The sequence below is a fragment of the Molothrus aeneus genome, chromosome 2 (genome assembly GCF_037042795.1).
Source record: "Molothrus aeneus isolate 106 chromosome 2, BPBGC_Maene_1.0, whole genome shotgun sequence".
In the NCBI taxonomy this organism is placed as follows: Eukaryota; Metazoa; Chordata; class Aves; order Passeriformes; family Icteridae; genus Molothrus; species Molothrus aeneus.
Window position 1 is genome coordinate 35,375,786 of NC_089647.1, and position 18,722 is coordinate 35,394,507.

Sequence of the window (18,722 nt, forward strand, 5' to 3'; positions counted from 1 at the left end):
TGATATTATATGGAGGCTTTCACATATATCACCTGGACCATGTATCTGGCCAGCCATAAATGTTGTCAGACTTCCAGAAAGAAAAGTCAAACCCCTCAGCTAAAGGAAATCTTATATACATTCTTTTCCAGTCAGTATATTCAAAATTATGAGTTACATTATGTTCATTTAAAAACAAGGCAGTGATTTATGAGGAATATTGTCTGCAAATTCAGTTGCCAAGGTAGATGGCAACTATTCTGTTAATAACCTTCCCAATCACTCCTTTAATGTATACACATACAATATAATGATATAAACACCATGCATTACAGCATGGGCTGCCTCCATATCATGAGCCTGCAATCAGATTTTAGTAAGATGGATGCAACATTATTCTCTCTCCAGTGGCTTTCAAACTAAATTAAAGTAAATCTATAATTATTGGCTCCCCTCCAAGATCACTGTTTCCTGCATGATTCAAGGATCGGCTAGTCAGAACTGCCTTAGGGAAAGGCGGAAAAGTTTAAAAGATCCAGCACAAGCCCTTTGCCCTTTCTTAGCTTTTGAAGAAATCACAAATTAGCTCTTATAGGCAGAGGAAATGTTCTTCATGTATGGACAATGTAAATATCTATTCTGCTCCTTAAATGCACAGAAATTTTCACATTTTGAAGCATCTTTGGTTTAATTCCTGCACTATTAAGCTCCGTACGATATGGTTTTAATGCGTAAAGATACTGACAAGTGCAGGACATCCTCTTTTTTTCCTTGTTTCTGTAGGAAATGAAATCCTAGTTTCTTGCAAAATCTTCTCCTACCTGTGGTCTAAAACTAGCACTCTGAAAAGTGTGTTCTAATCCTAGTCCTTCCAATGGTTTTGGATGACTTTTTTCTCTCTTCTTCCCTTGTTCCTGGCTACCATCTCAAGAGTGTTCTAATCACCCTTGAATTCTTAATAATTTAATCTCAATTCTCAAGAATCTATTTCAATGAATATGAAACAATGCTTTGGGAGTTTTTGGGTTTGGTGGTTTGGGTTTTTTTTAATATATCAAAATTTAGTTTTGACCTTAAAATCTGTGAAAAAATTGCTTAACAATTTAATGATTTAAATTTCCTGCCACTAGGTAACATACATGAAAAAAGAAAAATATACAGTTTGAAGAATAAGGAATACAGATTCAGAAGTACCACAAATGTTTTCAAATAGTGAATAATGGGACCTTTTTTATCATCTTCTCCTTAACTATTGGATTAATTTTGGATACATTTCAATATATCCGAAAATGTTTAAGTTGTGTACCGGATTGGTAATACAAGACATGCTAAATAAAATGGGATATAAGGCAAACTTCCAGCTCTTTCTTGAATAAAACACTTTTTGCCAAAACTGTTAAGGAACACTAATATTTGTGACAGGCAATTAAAAGTGAACACAGTTTAGAACAAAGATCTCATTTGATTAATCAAGTTATCTTTTATCAACTCTTAATATAAACCCGTCAAGCAGTTATTTTGACCAAATTCTAATTTTTTCAGAGCTTTTATTCACTAAAAACATGTTGGTATTTTAGCTATGAATTATGACTTGGGACAAAATTTATCTCAGGAAATTTTTTTTTTTTAATTGCATGGAATATCTGTTTTCCAAACAGGTCTATAGCACGTACTTTTAAATCTCAAAGACAAAATATCAATGAGGGATACAGAAAAGGAATCACTGCCACTACCCTTAGGCATCTGATAACACATATTAGAAGAACCATCTTTGATAAAACTGCTCTGACCCAGTAAGCACTGTGTGGTGAAACTTTGTTTTCTGACAGATCTCCAAATCTCATCAACTTTATAGATCCTTCTCTGATTGAAGAGGTGCAGCCTGGGCATGGGGACAGTAACTGGGCTATTTCCAGGCCTCGAGCAGTGGAAAAAGGGAAGATGAAGCTGGAGGTTGATGGACTCCCATTGTTTTCCTCTCAGTGAAGGCAAGTTTCATGACACTGAAACTTTCACTGAGTTGCTATAGAGTCTAAGCGGCTGGAAAAGTGACATTCAAACACTTAGTCCCTAAACAAAAGAAGCAAAGCGACACTTTGACAACCTGAATGGCTATTATGAACCCTAATAATGCTCTTAGCTAAGTCTGCCTTCTGCCATTCATTTAAAAATTAATTTTCTTTTTAAGATTTAGAAGAGCACACCTCCTTGCTCATATTCCTTTTGCAGTCTCGTGGTATTTTCCCTAAGAATTTTCATCCCCATTACACTAACAGAATGCAGAGTATACCCCTCACTTTATATTTTTCTGTAAGCCAAGATCCTTCACAGCAGGTGTGTCTGGTCTGAGCAGTGTTAAAATGTTGTCTGGGCAGTCATTCACTGCAGAGCAAGACAAACGTTAACTCAACGTTGCTTCACATTTCTGTCTCAGTATTCCCAGCTGGCAGAGAGCATTTACTCACTTTTCACAATTGGGATACTGTGATCAATATTTGAAATTAGGCAAGGAAACAGCTACCTCTTTCAGATGTCAATATTCAATAAAAATGAGCAAGTAACAGGATAGGACTGGAACCTGAACTGAGTATTTTTTCCCCCATATTTTCTTTCAGATGAGAGATATTTTTCAGTTTTGCCAGAAGATTAATATGATTAGGAGAATATCAAATTGTGATAATTCTGATCTCAAAATTTATGTTTGAAACAGTTTAAAAATAATTTCAGAAAAATCCAAACACATAATTATTTTTATCCAATAGCAAAAATTAAATTTTGCTGGAATAGAATACCCTCCAGTCTTTAGACAGGAAATTCTTTAATTTGCAGAAATGGATTTTTAGAAATAGATTTTGTCTGCAAATAAAAATATTTTCATGGACTAGCACAGACATTCTTGGTATATTATTTCAACATGGGGTTTTTTTCTGCATACAAAGCATGAAAAAATTTCACCTCTTCTTCAACTAAAATTAACCCAAATTTCAATTGTATTACTTTGTGAAAAGCAAATAATATTTTTGACCATGATACAATTGTTGTCTCTAAAGGATACAAATCTAGAGTCTAAAGTAAAGACTTCATATAAGTACAGTTTGTTCCAGGCAACTGGTTTAACATCAACTTGTTGCAGTTCTTTCATTAATTTCTTCTTCCTATTCTCACAGACTATGACTAATTTTGATTTAGCTTTTTTTTTGGGAGCAAAGGATGGGGGCAAAAAAAGTCTTTTAACCGGACACATTTGAACAAAAATGAAAGGAACTGTGTGAAATAACCTTTATTTGCAGGGAAAAAGCAGTCTGCTTTCGTTATGCTTGCCAGATTACATCCCAAGAAAATGAATGTTAACCACCTCTTTCTATGCACTTATGATTAATTTAAATGGAGGAAAGTGAAGTTCAACACAGAGGACTTTGAGGATGAGTTTCATTCAATGTTTACCTGCAGAGCTGCCTGAAGAAAATGTCAACAAACTGTCTTATTTCTTAAGACTGCCTTCAAAAGCAAATAACACCTTTTACATAACCAGAATAAATGCCTCCCTTGCCACCCCCAATATATTTGGCTTATTGTGTTTCAATTGTACCCCTGTACAGTTCTATTTTTCCAGCATACATCACCTCTTCACCCCATTCAGTGCAGCAAAATAAATGGTTTCCAATGGCAATGAAAATAGCCTTTCTAGTTATTAATTCATTTGACTCCAGGCAAATTTTAAGCAGAGATTCTCAGGGATTGATCTTGTCTCTGACTAGGAAGGCCTGATCCAAATGTCAGTGTGCTTAACAGGAGGGTACTGAGTTCAAACTGGCTTTCAGAATGAAGCTTTCAAACCTCAGTGACTGGAGAAGAGAAAATTGCACATATTTTTCTTTGATCTTTCAAAAAGAGCAGGGAATGCTTTCATATGGGAAATGAGGTAAACAGGCAACTCTATCTCTTCCAAATTTCTCCCACCATTCCAAATTTCTCCAGCCTCTTCCAAATTTCTCCCACCATTTTCGATTAACTGTGGTGTCAAGTGGTTAAGCAAGAAAAGGCTGAGAAAAATGCCCACAGTCCATGAGATGCACGGCCCACCTGCCAACCATCACCACCCAAAAACACACATGTAAATTTCCCTCTCTACACTTTCCTGTGAGCATTACTTTCCACAGAGGTGGGCAACAAAAAAGGATCTCAAACATTCTTGCAAGATTGCGAGACTAAATTAGGGGTCTTCTCTTTGCTGTACTACTTTTCCTCACACAGAAGCACACACACAGTTCTTGGTTGCAGTATTGACTTGCCGTCTGTCTGTGAAGAGGGTTTAAGAAGTGAATGTTTGTTTAATTTTAAGGAAAGTTTGTTTAACCTATACTCCTACCACAGGAGTGGAAAAAAAATCTGTAACATCAACCAAAAGAGTTGGATCAGTAGGAACTCCAGCACACCCTTGCATGCCTGTTGTAGTAACCCATAAATTTTGAGACAATTGCTTCTGGCTTTGAGTGATAAGTCCTTAGTACAAGGAGTCTCATATCCCAATTTCCCTCATTCCTGCTTATTCCTAGTTCCCTGCCATGCACTGCTAACTTGTCTGCTCATGGGGCCACAGCGTGGACTGAACCTCAGAACTGATATGGCTTTTTGGAAAACAGCCCTCATTGTGCATGAAAAATTTTATTTTAAACCCAGGTTGGTTCAGAGTAGAGTACCACAAGTCATAATGTAAGGAAGAGTTGGAGAGAGGGAGAAAGTGATGATAATGATTCCTGACAGAGCCAAGAAAGACAGAGTTACAACCCAAGACTAAGACTTGCAAAGATTTCTGATTGGCTTATGTAAAATACACTACAGAAATATGACTTTTTTTTAATGAGAAATGTCATTCAATTGTTGCTCACATTTTCTATTGAAGGGATTGAAGAACCTTCCTTCTCAAAAGTACAAGAGCTATGCTGACAGCTGTCCTTGCTACCTTCCCATTTTTAGGAAAAAATTTACTTTTAGAGGTTGCTTGTAAACCTGGAGGCATCACCTAGTTTAAATTTTAATGCTAAATGTCAAAGGAATTAAGTTTACAAGAGTTAACATTTTTTGTGTATTTTAAATCTGTAAGTCTTAAGTAAGGATTTGAAAACACAACTTCAGATCAACCTTCCAAAACATTAATCCACTGCAGACAAAGATAATTAGTAAGTTCATAAGGAAAGATTCAAACAAAAAGCTTTTTATTATGAAATTGTTGATGAATGCCAGGCTTTTCTTACAATAGACCCAAAAGAGACCCATAAATTTATCTGCTGATGAGACTATCAAAGGAATGAAACTAATAGGTTTTTCATGTCTCTTTCTTGCTCTCCATCCAGCTTTGGAGGAGAGGATCCACCCTCTCCATGGAAATCATTCACAGAAGCCAAAGATCATATTGATCAGAATATGATCTTAAAGATCAGAAGAATCTAGTTAATAAGCAAATTAATGAATGAAAATTAGTTAAAGATAATGACTGTAGCTGGTCAGAACTACCTTCTATGTGTGAAAAGCAGGACTACCTTCTATGGGATCTTCTGGGATCCTACATCAGTGAAAATCTCAAGGAGAAGGATTCAAAATTTTTTTTCTGTTTGAAATAATACCTGTGAATGTAGGACACTGAGTTGAGTGGCATATTAAGAATGTTATAAGTTACAAGATGCCACAGTAAAATGAAAAATAATTACAACATAACTAAATAAAAAAATAAATAATCTCTCTTTGCTTATTTACTCAATTCCTTTTCTTTAGCATTAATGTGTAGGGGTTTTTAAAGGTAGTTTAAAAATAATACAAGGGATAACATGTGCCACAGTCCTTAGAAAGTGCCCTGAAGATCATACATTGTCACATTTCAAAGAATTATCTTGATCAGCTAGTATTTTTTTTATTCCATCATAAATACCATCGGTTTTATTGTAATAAAACTTTTGATGTTTTACCTGGAGAGTCTATTCATCATCCTTACCAGATTATGCAACTAGATGATAGGATCATAAGATCCACTCAAGTTTAATGTTCTTTCACTGAAGTCCAAAATTATATTGCTGTAAATATGCTGTGAATGAGGTCTCAGGTTTTAACAATGCTCCACCTAGTATATCCACTTTAATAATGGCAGAAGCAGGCACATGTTATGCTACATATATAATTTTGTTTTTCTCCTTCTTCACATTCAGCTCTTTTCTCATTTACTTCTCATCTTGCCCACAGCATCTAAGTTCCACTCCGGCCCTTGTGTCCCTATTCCCTTCTTTCCAGTGCAGAGTACAAAGTTCCTCTGCTGTAAGATTAACACACCATATGCTACCATCTGCTCCAAAGAGTGTCCACAGAAAGTTGAAAAAGTACATATTTTCACTCTGTGAAGAACCAGACTTTGATATAAGCATGACTATTCCCACACTGAATATAAAAACATCACATCTCAATAAGGAGAGGTGTAAAAGTTGTTCATTGCAAAAACTAGATGAGTCATCAAAAGTATTCAGAATATAAAATCTTATGCTATTTTTAGTAGCATTATTTTTGACCATGATGTTATTCATACATATTTGTGAAGGGTAGGTTGCACACCTAACTATGCCAAAGGCATCAGCTGGTACAGAATACCCTCACTACATGATGTCATGTAGAGTGACTTATACACTGTTTTGAACACTGAAGTTTTAGATTAAACTGTTACTGTATTCATGCATCCCTACACAAAAAAGGTTCAGCTATTTACCAGCTCTCACTATCATGATGAAAACATGGTTGCAACAATCCACATGCAAATTCTTACTTTTTTATTTTAATATTGCAGAGTAAGTTCTCTGGATATCTGTAGGAGGAAAGACATCTTGACATTATACTATTGGACAAGCATCTCCTCAGAAGGGGCTCTGAATAGTATAAAGCCTGCCAGAGAAATATACTCAGTGTGTGGGAAGGGCAATCTGCTCTCTATTGGTTATAATAAAGCCAGCAGCATCTGCCACTGTTCAGCAACGTCACCACCACCACTACTCAATGCCTTAACATTTTTCATTCTCAATTTGTATTCTGCTATACAGCATCTGTCTATTTGAACAGAGGCAATGGGGTGAGGTCCTAAAACTCATCACAGAACTTAATTCCATAAAACTCCTTAAATGGTGATGTCATTAGGCAAGGCCTGACAAAACTTGCTCTTAAGGCAGTATCAAATTCTAGTCACTTCTAGCAAGATGAACTCAATTCTATCAGTAGAAAGAAAAATGAAATCAAGTGCACTTTTCCATAGCATTTCCCTTTAATCACATACTCTTCTGAATGCTGGATAAAAGGCTTAAGCTCTATGTCAAATAAATATAAAGAGGAAAGCAATTTAGCACACCGTTCTGATTTTCTGGACACCTGGTGGCTCATAAATGTGTGAGGGAATTCAAGGAAACTTCCCTTGTTCTGTCCCAAAACCAATGCCCATAGGCAGAGGAAGAAGTGGTACAATACTCCGTGGAGTACTGTAAAAAGGATAAATATATATATAAATATTGAGGAGCTGGAACAACTTGCATTCAAATATTAGTCAGAATTGCATGTTTTTAAGTAGCTGTGCCACTCTGGCTCAGACATTAAGCAGGAACACATTCTGACTCAACTACAGTTTCAAATGATGATTTAGTTCTCATCTGCACTAAGACCAGATGCTTTCCCACAACCCATTGATTCAAAACCAGTTATAATTACTATTCTACATATTAGTAGATAAATAAAAATAAATAAATGTCAACTAAATTAAATTAAGTTTGGAGAGTTCAGATCAAGCACTTTTACCAATGATTGGCCCTAGAGCACACACCATCCCATGTGTTTCAGCCATTGACAACATGAAGCTTTTTCAGCTGCTACTTCAGACCCAGAGAGAATATAAAGTTATTATTAAGTAGAGTAAAAGTCTATACTGTTGACAGCTGACTGGCAAAAATCCAACAAGATCAAACTATCATCATCTATCAATTAGACCACATCAGAGTATTTCAAAAGCATTTTTATGTGCTAAAAAGCAACCTCTTACCTTCGGTGTGTACAGCAGAAACGTAGGTCCAGTTATAGCGTTTGACAATGTCCACCATGGCCTTTGCTTGCTGTGCATCAGAGGGCACCACTCTCATAAAATACTTGAACAGAGTTTTGTCGCTTAGGTCCATGCTTGTGGCAGAATAAGCAATCTGAGGTATATTGAAAAGCTGCAGCAAGTTCTGGACCTGGATAGCAACAGAGCTGGAGCCAGGCCCAATGACACCAACAATGGGTTTCTTGGAGCGGAAAGATGATGATGATCCATCCACACATCGTACCATCCCTTCTTCTTCTTCCGAAGAAATGAGAGAGTCCCTTATAAACTCAATGCTCTGCTCCAGAGCCACAGCAGAATGCCAGCAGGAGTCCCTTATTTCGCATCCTAGTGTTATATTTGGCAACAGTGTGGGGTCCAAATTAATTCTGTCAAGAGTATGTAGCATTGCCTCCACTCTCTGAATACCATACTGCTCTCTTACCTCTCCACATTTCCTCTCATGAACTTTGTCAACAGTTGGTTGGTGATGGACAGAGAATAGAGCTCCAATGATAATATCACCAGGCATGTGTGCAACCACTCTTCTCTCATTTGCCTGTGCTGAAACCAAAAGCCCAAAGTTCCCGCAGACATCTTCCTTCAACAGCAGGATTGCAAGGAACAGCAAAAGGACCATTTTAGGAAATTTTAGGCTGGTAGAGACAACATGATGGAAAAAAGTTGGAGAGCTGGTGAAAAGCAGTTATCAAATCTTCTGGAGAGAAGGAGCACTATACTGATTGTTAACCAGGAGTTGGCATCTGTTCTCTAAGGAGTCACCATCATCTCCAAGTGGACAGCTATGCAGAGCTGCACATAAGGTCATAATCCTCATACCCTTCAAAAATTAATAAAGAAAGAAAGATCTTTAAAATTATTTATAAAGTCAGCAAAATATACCATATATATTATGAAACAAAATCTTACAATCTTTTCTAAAATTGCACCTATTTCTACAGTGATCAATGCCTGTAATACATTGTCTACTGGATATGCTTCCTTTCATCGTTTTCAAGCTGGAAAACTTTATCTCACTTGAGTGTTTTACAATCTTCGGCTTGTACTTCTGTCAGTTTAAATCAACTTCTTTCTTTTTGACAATCACATTTAAAAATTCTTTGGGGAAATTTTTTCAAATGCACAAAAGACTGGCAACTATTTAGCTCTACAGAAGAAAGGTGTGTTGCCATTTCTAATACATGTCTTCGAAAACAACTTCCTTTAATTTCAGACACTTTCTATATCTCTAATATACATATGTCACACTAATGTACCCTGGACTGCACTCTATTACCCATTCCAGCGCTAGGAAACTGCTGTTGACACACAAAACTGTTATTCTAAGGAATGCAGAATGTATAAATCTGTTTTTATCTTGCAAAATACAACGTGAAATAAGTTGGCTTTTAAGTGAGATTAAGAAAACTGTTTTTATTATTAATATTTATATTTGTTTTAAGCAAAGAAACAATAATTCTAAACCAGCAAAGCAATGAAATTATTTTCACCTTTTTACATCCTTACTTCAAAAATAATCAAAAAGCAATTTGAAAAATTCTTATACTGTACACAACCCTACAGACTTCACTGGTATCAAGAAGTCAACACAAACACTATACAGATGCACTAATTCCCAAAAATATTATATCAGCTACATTTACCTATAGACTGAAATACAATCTGCACTCATCTTCACTGCTGCTGAAGGATAAATAAATAAATAAATCAGCAAACACTTCACATCTTGGGCTGTGGTTAACCTGTGGAACCAGAAAATATATTTGAAAATGCTCTGCACCTGGCAGTGGATTTACAGCAGAAGGTTTCCAGTTTTAAATAAAGGGCTTAAACAGTTGTTTGCCAGGTCTTGATTCCTGAGCACATAAATACCATCTCACCTGCCAGTGAATACATTGGTAGTACAGAAAGGTAAGTGCACTTTTATATCTAAGATGCTGAGCTATATAGGGAACCAATATGCCCAATTTCATTTTTAACAAAACAACTGCAAAATTCTGGGGAAGACCCCAGTCTCAGTTTTATTGACATAAATCTTTTGATGCAATAAAAGAAACTTAAAATTTCATACATTTCAGACACCACCAATCACTTCTAATCCATCAACAATGACTCTAACAGTGCCTACATATTTTAAAGTGAAAGAAACCATCGCCATTGAAAATCTACCTCTGTTTCTTCGAGTTGAAAATCTCACAGGATTTTAATCTTGAATTTAATCCCCACAGCTAGCTCATTCATTATAGTGGGACAGTGAAATTCTTCCTGATTCTGAAGATGAGACACACAAATATATTCTTCTGCTTGATGTTAGGCTTTCTCTATTATTTTACCAAGACGTATAAATTATAAATTATTTTCACAGAGGAGTGAGTGATTTTGAGTGAGTATTCCCAAATAAAACACAAATCCTTAGAAAGAGGAAACAATTAATATAATATTTAAATCTTAATTGCAATATTAAAAATTTCAGGTAATATTAATTTTAGTAATATAAAGTGCCAATAATAAAATAAGTTTCAGACAACTATAAACACTTCAAGAAGGTTTGGTTTTTTTTATTTTGTGAAGAGTTGGCTTATCAATGCTGCAACCCTTTGCCACTAAGGAATAACAGCAATTCAGTTCAGGTTAATTAGTCCCTAATTACAGACTATCATTATTGCTTACGTCTTGCAATTATTTATTCCATCACTCTGAAGTTGGTACCATATAATTTGAAACAGTCAAAAGGATGAACTACAGGGGATATCCCTGTACAAGATCAGAGCTCTTAAATTCCTATACCTTTAATTAATTGAATGTGTTATGACTTTAAATTTTTTTTAATTATTTATAATCTTACTAACCTTTGAACAGATATAGTACTCTGTTACTTAACACCATGGATACTTATTTTTCTGAACTTCTCAAATTAAGGCTACGTATCCAGAACACAAGTGTATATATAGATAAGTGCCAGCTCTGCTGCAGACTGTAACTGGATATACAATTAGATGCCTTTTTATAACCCATCTGCCTTTGAATCTGCAGATGTGCAAGCAGAGAGAGTTCAGGGGCTTGGGGTGAGCTTGTGGTACAAAAAAAATCCAATCCACCATTTTAATTCTGCTACTCATATTCACCAAATTTTTTGGTCTTGTGTTTATGGATTAAAAATTTCCATACAGGATATATGAGAAAGAGAGGGAAGGAAGGCCATTTTTATCTTCTTCCCTCCAAAGAACAGCTGTTTGCTCTTCTCTCCTTATAGTTGTGTCTATCGGTACAAAATTACAGGGTAAAGAGTGAGACAAAGCTGAACGGCTCCTTCATATTTCTGGTTCCACAATGTTAGAATATGTCATAGCTGGGGGACTCCTATTTCTGAAAACAATAAAATCTTTCCTCTCCATGGCATCCAAGGGGAAAGAAGGGGCCAGATGCAGGCTGCGGCTGCTCCACAATTAATGAATTATTGTCTTCACTAGATTAAAGCTAAGGTCAATTTACTTGGGACTTAAAACTTTCTTAATTACACTGAGAACACTTCTTCAGTTTTATTGTATCGGGCTTAGGATTCACATCCAAAGCACCTGAAGTCAATATTTTCACAATGTAGTGGAACAACTTGGAATTTATATTGACAAATATTTCAATGTATTGTGTTGCATAATAGAGATCTTGTTCTCTGGTCTTGCACTCATAAACTTAAGAACAGAATGGTTGAGGTGGAAAGCCAGTTCAGGAAGTTATGTGGTCCATTCCCTCTGCTTACTGTAAGTTCAACTAAAACACATTTCTTAGCTTCATGTCCTTTCAGGTTCTTAATATCTCTGAGGGTGGAGAGACAGAAACATTTTTGGGCAACCTGTTTGACCACAGTCACAGTAAAAAAAGATTCTTTTTATACATATTTAAACAGAATTTCCAATGTTTCAATTTATGTTTATTGCCTGTCATCCTTCTGATGGGCATAGCTGGCCATGCATAAGAAGATATCCTGAGAATAATCAGGTAACAAATCCTATTTCAGGCAAAATGGTTGAGCACAGAGCTGGTAGACTAAGCACACTAATAATATTTCCTGGAGAAAGTCTTCCTGAAGAGAAGATGGCCAAGGGAACTATTCAAATATACAATTTCACTGTGCTTCTCTCCCAAAAGAATCACATACAAGTCCCTTCATGTTTTGATTACAATTCTCTCTTACTACAGACAGCTTATTATTACAACCAGGATGAGTACTAAAACAAAATTAAGTAAAATTTCATAAGCTTAAATATAACTCTTTAATTTGTTAGAGATAATCCTAAAGGGAATTTGACATGCCATAGCCCTCAGATTGAGAACAGACTTATCAGCAGTTTCAAAGACAGTGAACTCCTAAGTGCATGCACAAAGTAATGGGAATTGCTTCCCATTTAATAATTTATCTGTTTTGTTTTCATTGATGGACAACATTCACAGCACTTATGATCACATTTATTTTTCACACTGTTCAATTTCTTCATCATCAATGTACTTATCCCAAACTGACAGAACCATAAGCGAAATGGAATCAGGTACTTAGTTACTGGTGTGTCAATGTTTCTTGCTTATTTCTGTTATGGATTTAACTATAAACTTATCCTGAAGTCACATGCTTTAACAAAAGAGGACACTTTGGTCTCAGTCTTTTGCTCCACTAACCTGAGGCTTGGAGCAATTGCAGAGGAAGTAGGACAGAAAAATAACACTCCCTATCAGTCCTTCTTTCAGTCTCGCCTCAGACGAAAGTTTACATACTTCCCAGATGACTGAAAACACAGATCTGATGAAGCACTCAACATGTTCCTGTGACCTCTGTTCTCCCTGGCAATCCAAACTTCATGCCAGACTCTGTCAGAAGAAATTCTCAGCTGTTCCCTTAGGGCAGAGTTCCAGCTACTTCATGTTGAGGTTTAACCGAGTAGAAAATGAGCATCTGTAATATTCCATGAAACATCTCACAAATCTTTTGTTATTAAAAATATATAAATCTTTCAAAATTATACCAATCTCAAATGCATGTCCATCAGTACTTGCAGTCTGTAGAGACCAAAAGAAGCAAAAAGCACTCTAATATCTAAGGGCATTATTAAACAACTTGATCAAAAATCAGACTATGAGCAGCAGTTCACAAAGAGCTGATTTTCCACTATATTTGTGGCTGAGACTTTATACAAGGGATGCATCTGACTGTTGTTAAGGGCTTCTGCTCCCGCAGGTGCAAGTGTGTTCAAAGCTGCAGGGTGACCCCCTTTCCACCGGGGCTTGCATTATTATAGCAGCGCCCACTAGCGAGCCCGCAGCGAGGCACCTGTGCTCTGCAATCTGAGCCGCTTGGCACCACGGCCTCTCACAGGCAAAACATCCACTCGGCAGAGGGAAATTGTTTTATTTATTCTCATCTGTATCATGGGGGGGGAAAAATTTAAAAGAGATAAGTAACAACGCTTCCCTTTGGGTTTCTTGTTTGTTACATTTTCGTAAGTTTACAGCAGGCTTGTTCACAGTTTCTGAATCTTCAGGCAGATTTAAATAATAAAAATAAAACATAAGATTACTTAATCAAAGAACAGTGCTGTAATAGAACTCATGGCCCAGGCCAGGAAAGCACTTAAGAATATGTTCTGTGCTTGTCAGAAGAAGAATACTATTGGTCAAATATCTGTAAAGACTTATCTAAAGTTTAAGGTTCTCCTTAAAAGATTTTTAGGATCAGAAAAATCACAAAAACTAATGTCCTTAAAATCCATTCACTTGTAGTGACAAAATTTACTTATATATTATGTTTGTATAACTTTAAGCCATTGTACCTGCTGATTAAATACTTTCCAGGCATTCATTTACAATACCTACCACAATTAATTTAAATCCATCACAAATTAGATAATACATGTTAATATGGATCAAATCAGTATATCCCAAGGAATTAACCTATGTTTTGTGATCAGAGAAGACAAAACCATAGCAAGCAGCAACTGAATTTCTTGTTCACAGTCAGTCATGTCACTTCTCTCCCAGTAAAGATCTTACAGTAGCAAAATATGGAACAGCCTTGGAAACAGTTACATAAAGAGAACAATCTCTCAGCTCGTCTTGATTTGTACCAATGTTAGGAGAAAGTACACTGAGGATGCAAAGCTTTGCTGAATTCTGCTATGGCATTCCAAACTCCAAGCATTGCATTCAAACTATTCTGGTAATCTCTCTCCCAACATTCTGGGGAGGCTCATTTTGCAGAAGGGGGTCCCCCCTACCCATTCCTCAGAGGTAATGCACTTTGGTCACACAAAACCTGACGCACTCAAATGGTATTTATTTGAAAATATTAAAATATGAGCACCCTGTTCTGAGATTCCTACTGTGGTTTCTTTTTTTCTGTGCACAAACAAAACAAAACAAACAAAAAACCCAACACCCAGCCAGCATTTTTCATTATATTATCAGTTCTGCAAATTCCACTGGACATTACATCAAGATCTTTGAAAAAAAAAAAACAACAAAACAAAAAAAAAACAGAAAACTGACTTTATACAAAAGGAGAGACTACAAAGCAGTTCTCCATAATTCCACTTAGAAATACGAAAAAGCTAAGCAACAAGGGAGAATTTTCACCATTTGGTCAGAACATCCACTGGAAATGATAGACTGAAGTGTTGATCTCATTTCTTCATAGCTAATAACCAGAGAATGCTTTAATTACCAACAAGATCCTTAGGAATCCCTGGAAGTTCTTCCCCATGTTGCGTTTACACACACTTTCAGGTTGCTGAAACAATTTTGGCTTTAATATGTAGGTTCCTCATTTCCCAGGGAAACTTGCAATGGTCTCTGTAATTTTGCCAAATGTACTACGTATTGCTGCTGTTACCAAAACCCACTTATACCATGTGGTGCGGGAACTAATAGACCAGGTGTGTTTTCATCTATAATCCTTGACATTTTAACAATTAATAAAACTGTATGGGATGGAGGAGGTGATCAAGAGAAGGCAATAGTAGTTTCAGAAAACATTTTCCAGCAAGTTGCAACAAGAGTGGTTATGGTGGGATGCCACTATGCCAGCAATGTCATAACTATGCAGGAAGATAAAATGACAGAAAAGCCATATAGGGACCCAAAAAATACTCTGTGAATATTTGAAAGAATGATTAATGCTGTGATCGTGTTACATAAATATTAAAATGTAGTCAAAGTATTTGAGAATTTGCAGAAGATTAGCATGCGATAGAAATGTTTAGGAATATGGTAATCAAAAAAAACGAGTCATAGGGAATTTAAAGAGCCTGTCAGTTAACTCCTCTATACATCTTTCCCTTTCAGGATTTAGAGTGGTGTATTTTTAAGATGATTCTCTGCCACTTTTGAGATGATCCCCTACTTTGTCCTCAAGCCTAGGAGAAAGAAACGTCTTGGCTCTCCCTGCACCCAGTCACCTCCTCCCCATCACCGGGAATTGCTTCTCAGGGAAGAGATGGGATGTGAGTGGGGCTGTGGGGGTGGCGGGGCCCCAGGGTGCGGGACAGGGCTGCCGGCGGGCAGCGGGCAGCGAGGAGCGGACGCTGTCCCTGGTGCTGAGCACCGCCCGCCGCCCGCGTTTGCACCAGGCAGGTCTGGGGAAGAGGGAGACAAAAATAAAACAACCTAGAAATCAACCGGTGGTAAAAAATGCCACGGTGGTCACATTTGGCACGCAGGATCACATTTTTTACTAATAAATGCATAGATCTGGGTCTTAGAGAAAACTACTGAAGGAGAATAACTCCCAACATAGCTACCTGCGCCGGCACAACTAAGCGGCTGTGCACACAGACAGACATGCATGTGTGCATCCACACTGGTGCTTAGGTCTCTGTCTCCATGCTCGGCTACTGCTATCACTGTCCCCTTCAACCCATAATGAATCATTTTTGCACGTGGGGGGGATTAGCTTTGATTATTAAATAAGTAACAGACGGGACTCGCTGAGCAGAGCCAAGCGATTTGTCCCAAGGTCACACAGAAAAGTCTATGGCTGAGCTAAGCCTGGCTGTCTCTGGAAAACAAATACATCCCCATTTCCTTTACACCTTCCTAGCAAGACAAATCCTACTTGTGAACAGAGGGACTATATCACACATCACCAAGCCCAGGTATGACAGTGCCCCCAGTCCCTGCAGCCCCACACAAATCATGCTCCTCGGGAGGGATCAGTGCCAGCTGCCCTCCAGCATCCTGACCTCGCAATGCCCCTGCAGCCCCTAGAGAGGTACCCCACCAGGTGGCTTGTTGATGCCCCAGGAGTTGTGCTAGTCCTCCATCAACCAGGGCACAGAGCAAAAGCAAGAAAGGAAGGGGGGGGGGGGGGGGGAAGAGTCCCTCTTTCATCCACAAGGTTTCTGTCCACAATCCAGGGCACATAAATACCCTCTCCCAACCCACAGCATTACCTTGTCAGTGGCAGCAAGCGCTTCTTCCCACAGTGGTGGCAAAATAGTCCTTTTGGTGGCAATAATTAAGACAGGTAGGGATAGGCACCTCCTATTTTCAGCCACGGCAGAGATAGCACTTCTCACACAGACCTTCTGGAGCTGAATAATCCTCAAATGCCTCTGCAAAGATCACCAGCAGGTGAGCCCCACTCGGCTAGCATTGTCACTCCTCCAGCTATGGGCACATCCTATTTTCTTCCGATCACAGGCAAATGCTGAGGACCGAGTACCCTACCCTCGCGAATGCATGTACATACACGCCATGCAACACGCTGTTCTCTCAGCATCGCCCAAATCTCATTTGCAAGAGGCGTGAACAGTGCCTGGATTTAAGGGAGGGGGAAGGCATGAGGAGGAGGAATAAACAAACAAACGATGAAACAACAGATGGGTCTTTGCTCTCTGACACCACAGCCTTGGTCTTCCTAAATACTTGCTGCAGCCTGACCCACCTGCTTCAACACCTCCGCCCTTCCTCACATTTGCAATCTCTCTGTGTTTATAGTGAGCTAGCCCTGCGTTCTGCCCTGTGAGAAAATCTCTCCAGATGCTCTGAAGGTTGTAAAGTCCCCCTACAAAGCGACGCCTCTCTCTGGCACTAAGCTCTGGCAAGTAAGAAAGCAGTAATCGGTTCAGAACAGCATCATCCAAAGGCAGGAAAAAAAAAAAAAAAAAAAAAAAGCGGTTTAAAACGGAGTCGCGGGGAAGAGTTTACCCCTGCGGTACCGGTGACCTTTTGCGAGCTGCCCCCCCGAAGTTTGCTGTCTGTCCAGGTCGTGGTGCCAGGGTCCCGGGCACTCCGCTGCCGCACCGGGCTGGGGGGCGAGGGGGCTTTTTGTATGGGCGAGTACCGGGCTTCAGCGCAACTTTTTAGTGCCACCAAGTGGCACAGATCCCTCCAGGAAACCAAGCAGCATGCCAGCCTGGGCTCTGCCTGCTGCTCTCTGGCAAAGGGAGAGAAAGGGATGCAAGAGCAACCACCAGCCCTCTACACAAAAATGCACATGCAGAGACGGGAATATCAAGCAAAAAGGAGGGAAAGGAGGACAGGTTGCCCTCTCCAGCCCTCGCCCCTTCCCTCGCCTGCAGGGTGACAGCAATGGGCACGGCAAGATGAGAAGCGATGCCCCCGCCAAGGGCAAGGCGAGCTGCCAGCCCCTCGGCCGGGATGTGCCCCCTGCTCCTGTCCCCGCGGGCTGCCCCCGCTCCTCCCCACGGCAGGTGTTACCTGCAGCCACCCCTTCCTGCCCGGCTCTCTCCCCTCTGACATCCCGGGATCTCTGGACACAGAGGCTCTGCAGTTCCCTGCCAGCCCTCTGCTTCCTCAGCCAGCATCCCTGGACCGTATCTGCAGACCTACGGACAGGCTTTTTATTTGCCTACATTCTGCCCACAAGCTCGGTACCCTCCGAGCCCTTCCGCTTCCCCGCCCTCCCACAAATCCCACAGCAACACTCTCGCCTGCTGACTACCTGCTGCCCGCAGAGCGCGTTTACCTTTCCTCGGTTAACCCTTCCCTTCGGAAGCCAGCCGAAGCTTTACCTTCTCCTCCGGTATTTCCCTGCATTTCCTCAAATCCTCTCCTCTCCCTCTCTCCCCCGTTTCACGGCTCAGCCCCGCGCACCCGGCTCCTGCTTCCATCCACACCCAGCCATCCCGCATGGCACCGCACCGCTCCGTTCCTCCACCGGGGTGGGCACGACGGCTCTGAGCGCGGGGAGCGGGGCTGTGGCCAGGCGTGGGTGGGTGGGAAAGGTCCGAGGTAGCCTGAGCCCCGACAAACTCAACACATCCCTGCAGCCCTACTGCAACAACAAGGAACACCAAGGATAAAACCACCACACAATGCCAGACAGAGATAATATCTTTATTTAAAGCTGTTCTTAGCAAATAAAAAAATAAAGAAAGTAAAATGAATTAATAAATAAATAATAAAGCAAAGTGCCATTTAAGTAAGAGCTGATCAGCATTTAAAAGGCTGCTGACCATTTACCAGGCTGTATTTGCAGGGAAGGATTAGCTCGTGCATCCATTTTCAAGAATTAACAGCCTTTCTCTGCCACTGTTCCACAGCTTGACACTCCCTGCTGGTTCTCCCCTCTTTGAGTTGCTGCTTAAAATATTATCTCTTTTTATTTTTTTAAAGC

At 39.3% G+C, this 18,722-nt stretch overlaps 1 protein-coding gene across 4 annotated transcripts in view; it reads right to left on the reverse strand.

Annotated features, from left to right (window-relative positions):
* GRM5 (glutamate metabotropic receptor 5) overlaps nt 1-18,320 on the reverse strand; it is a 245,452-nt gene extending 227,132 nt beyond the window's left edge. For 2 of the 4 annotated variants that reach the window (XM_066544702.1, XM_066544699.1), the window contains exons 1-2: nt 16,534-17,215; nt 8,039-8,918 (exon numbers count right to left, since the gene is read on the reverse strand). In XM_066544702.1, the coding sequence (XP_066400799.1) occupies nt 8,039-8,717 (679 nt within the window). In that variant the 5' untranslated portion in view covers nt 8,718-8,918; nt 16,534-17,215. Of the gene's footprint in view, nt 1-8,038; nt 8,919-16,533; nt 17,216-18,071 lie in introns of those variants that run through there. The other 2 variants (XM_066544701.1, XM_066544700.1) reach the window with 2 other exon arrangements.
* Nucleotides 18,321-18,722: the final 402 nt, after the last annotated feature.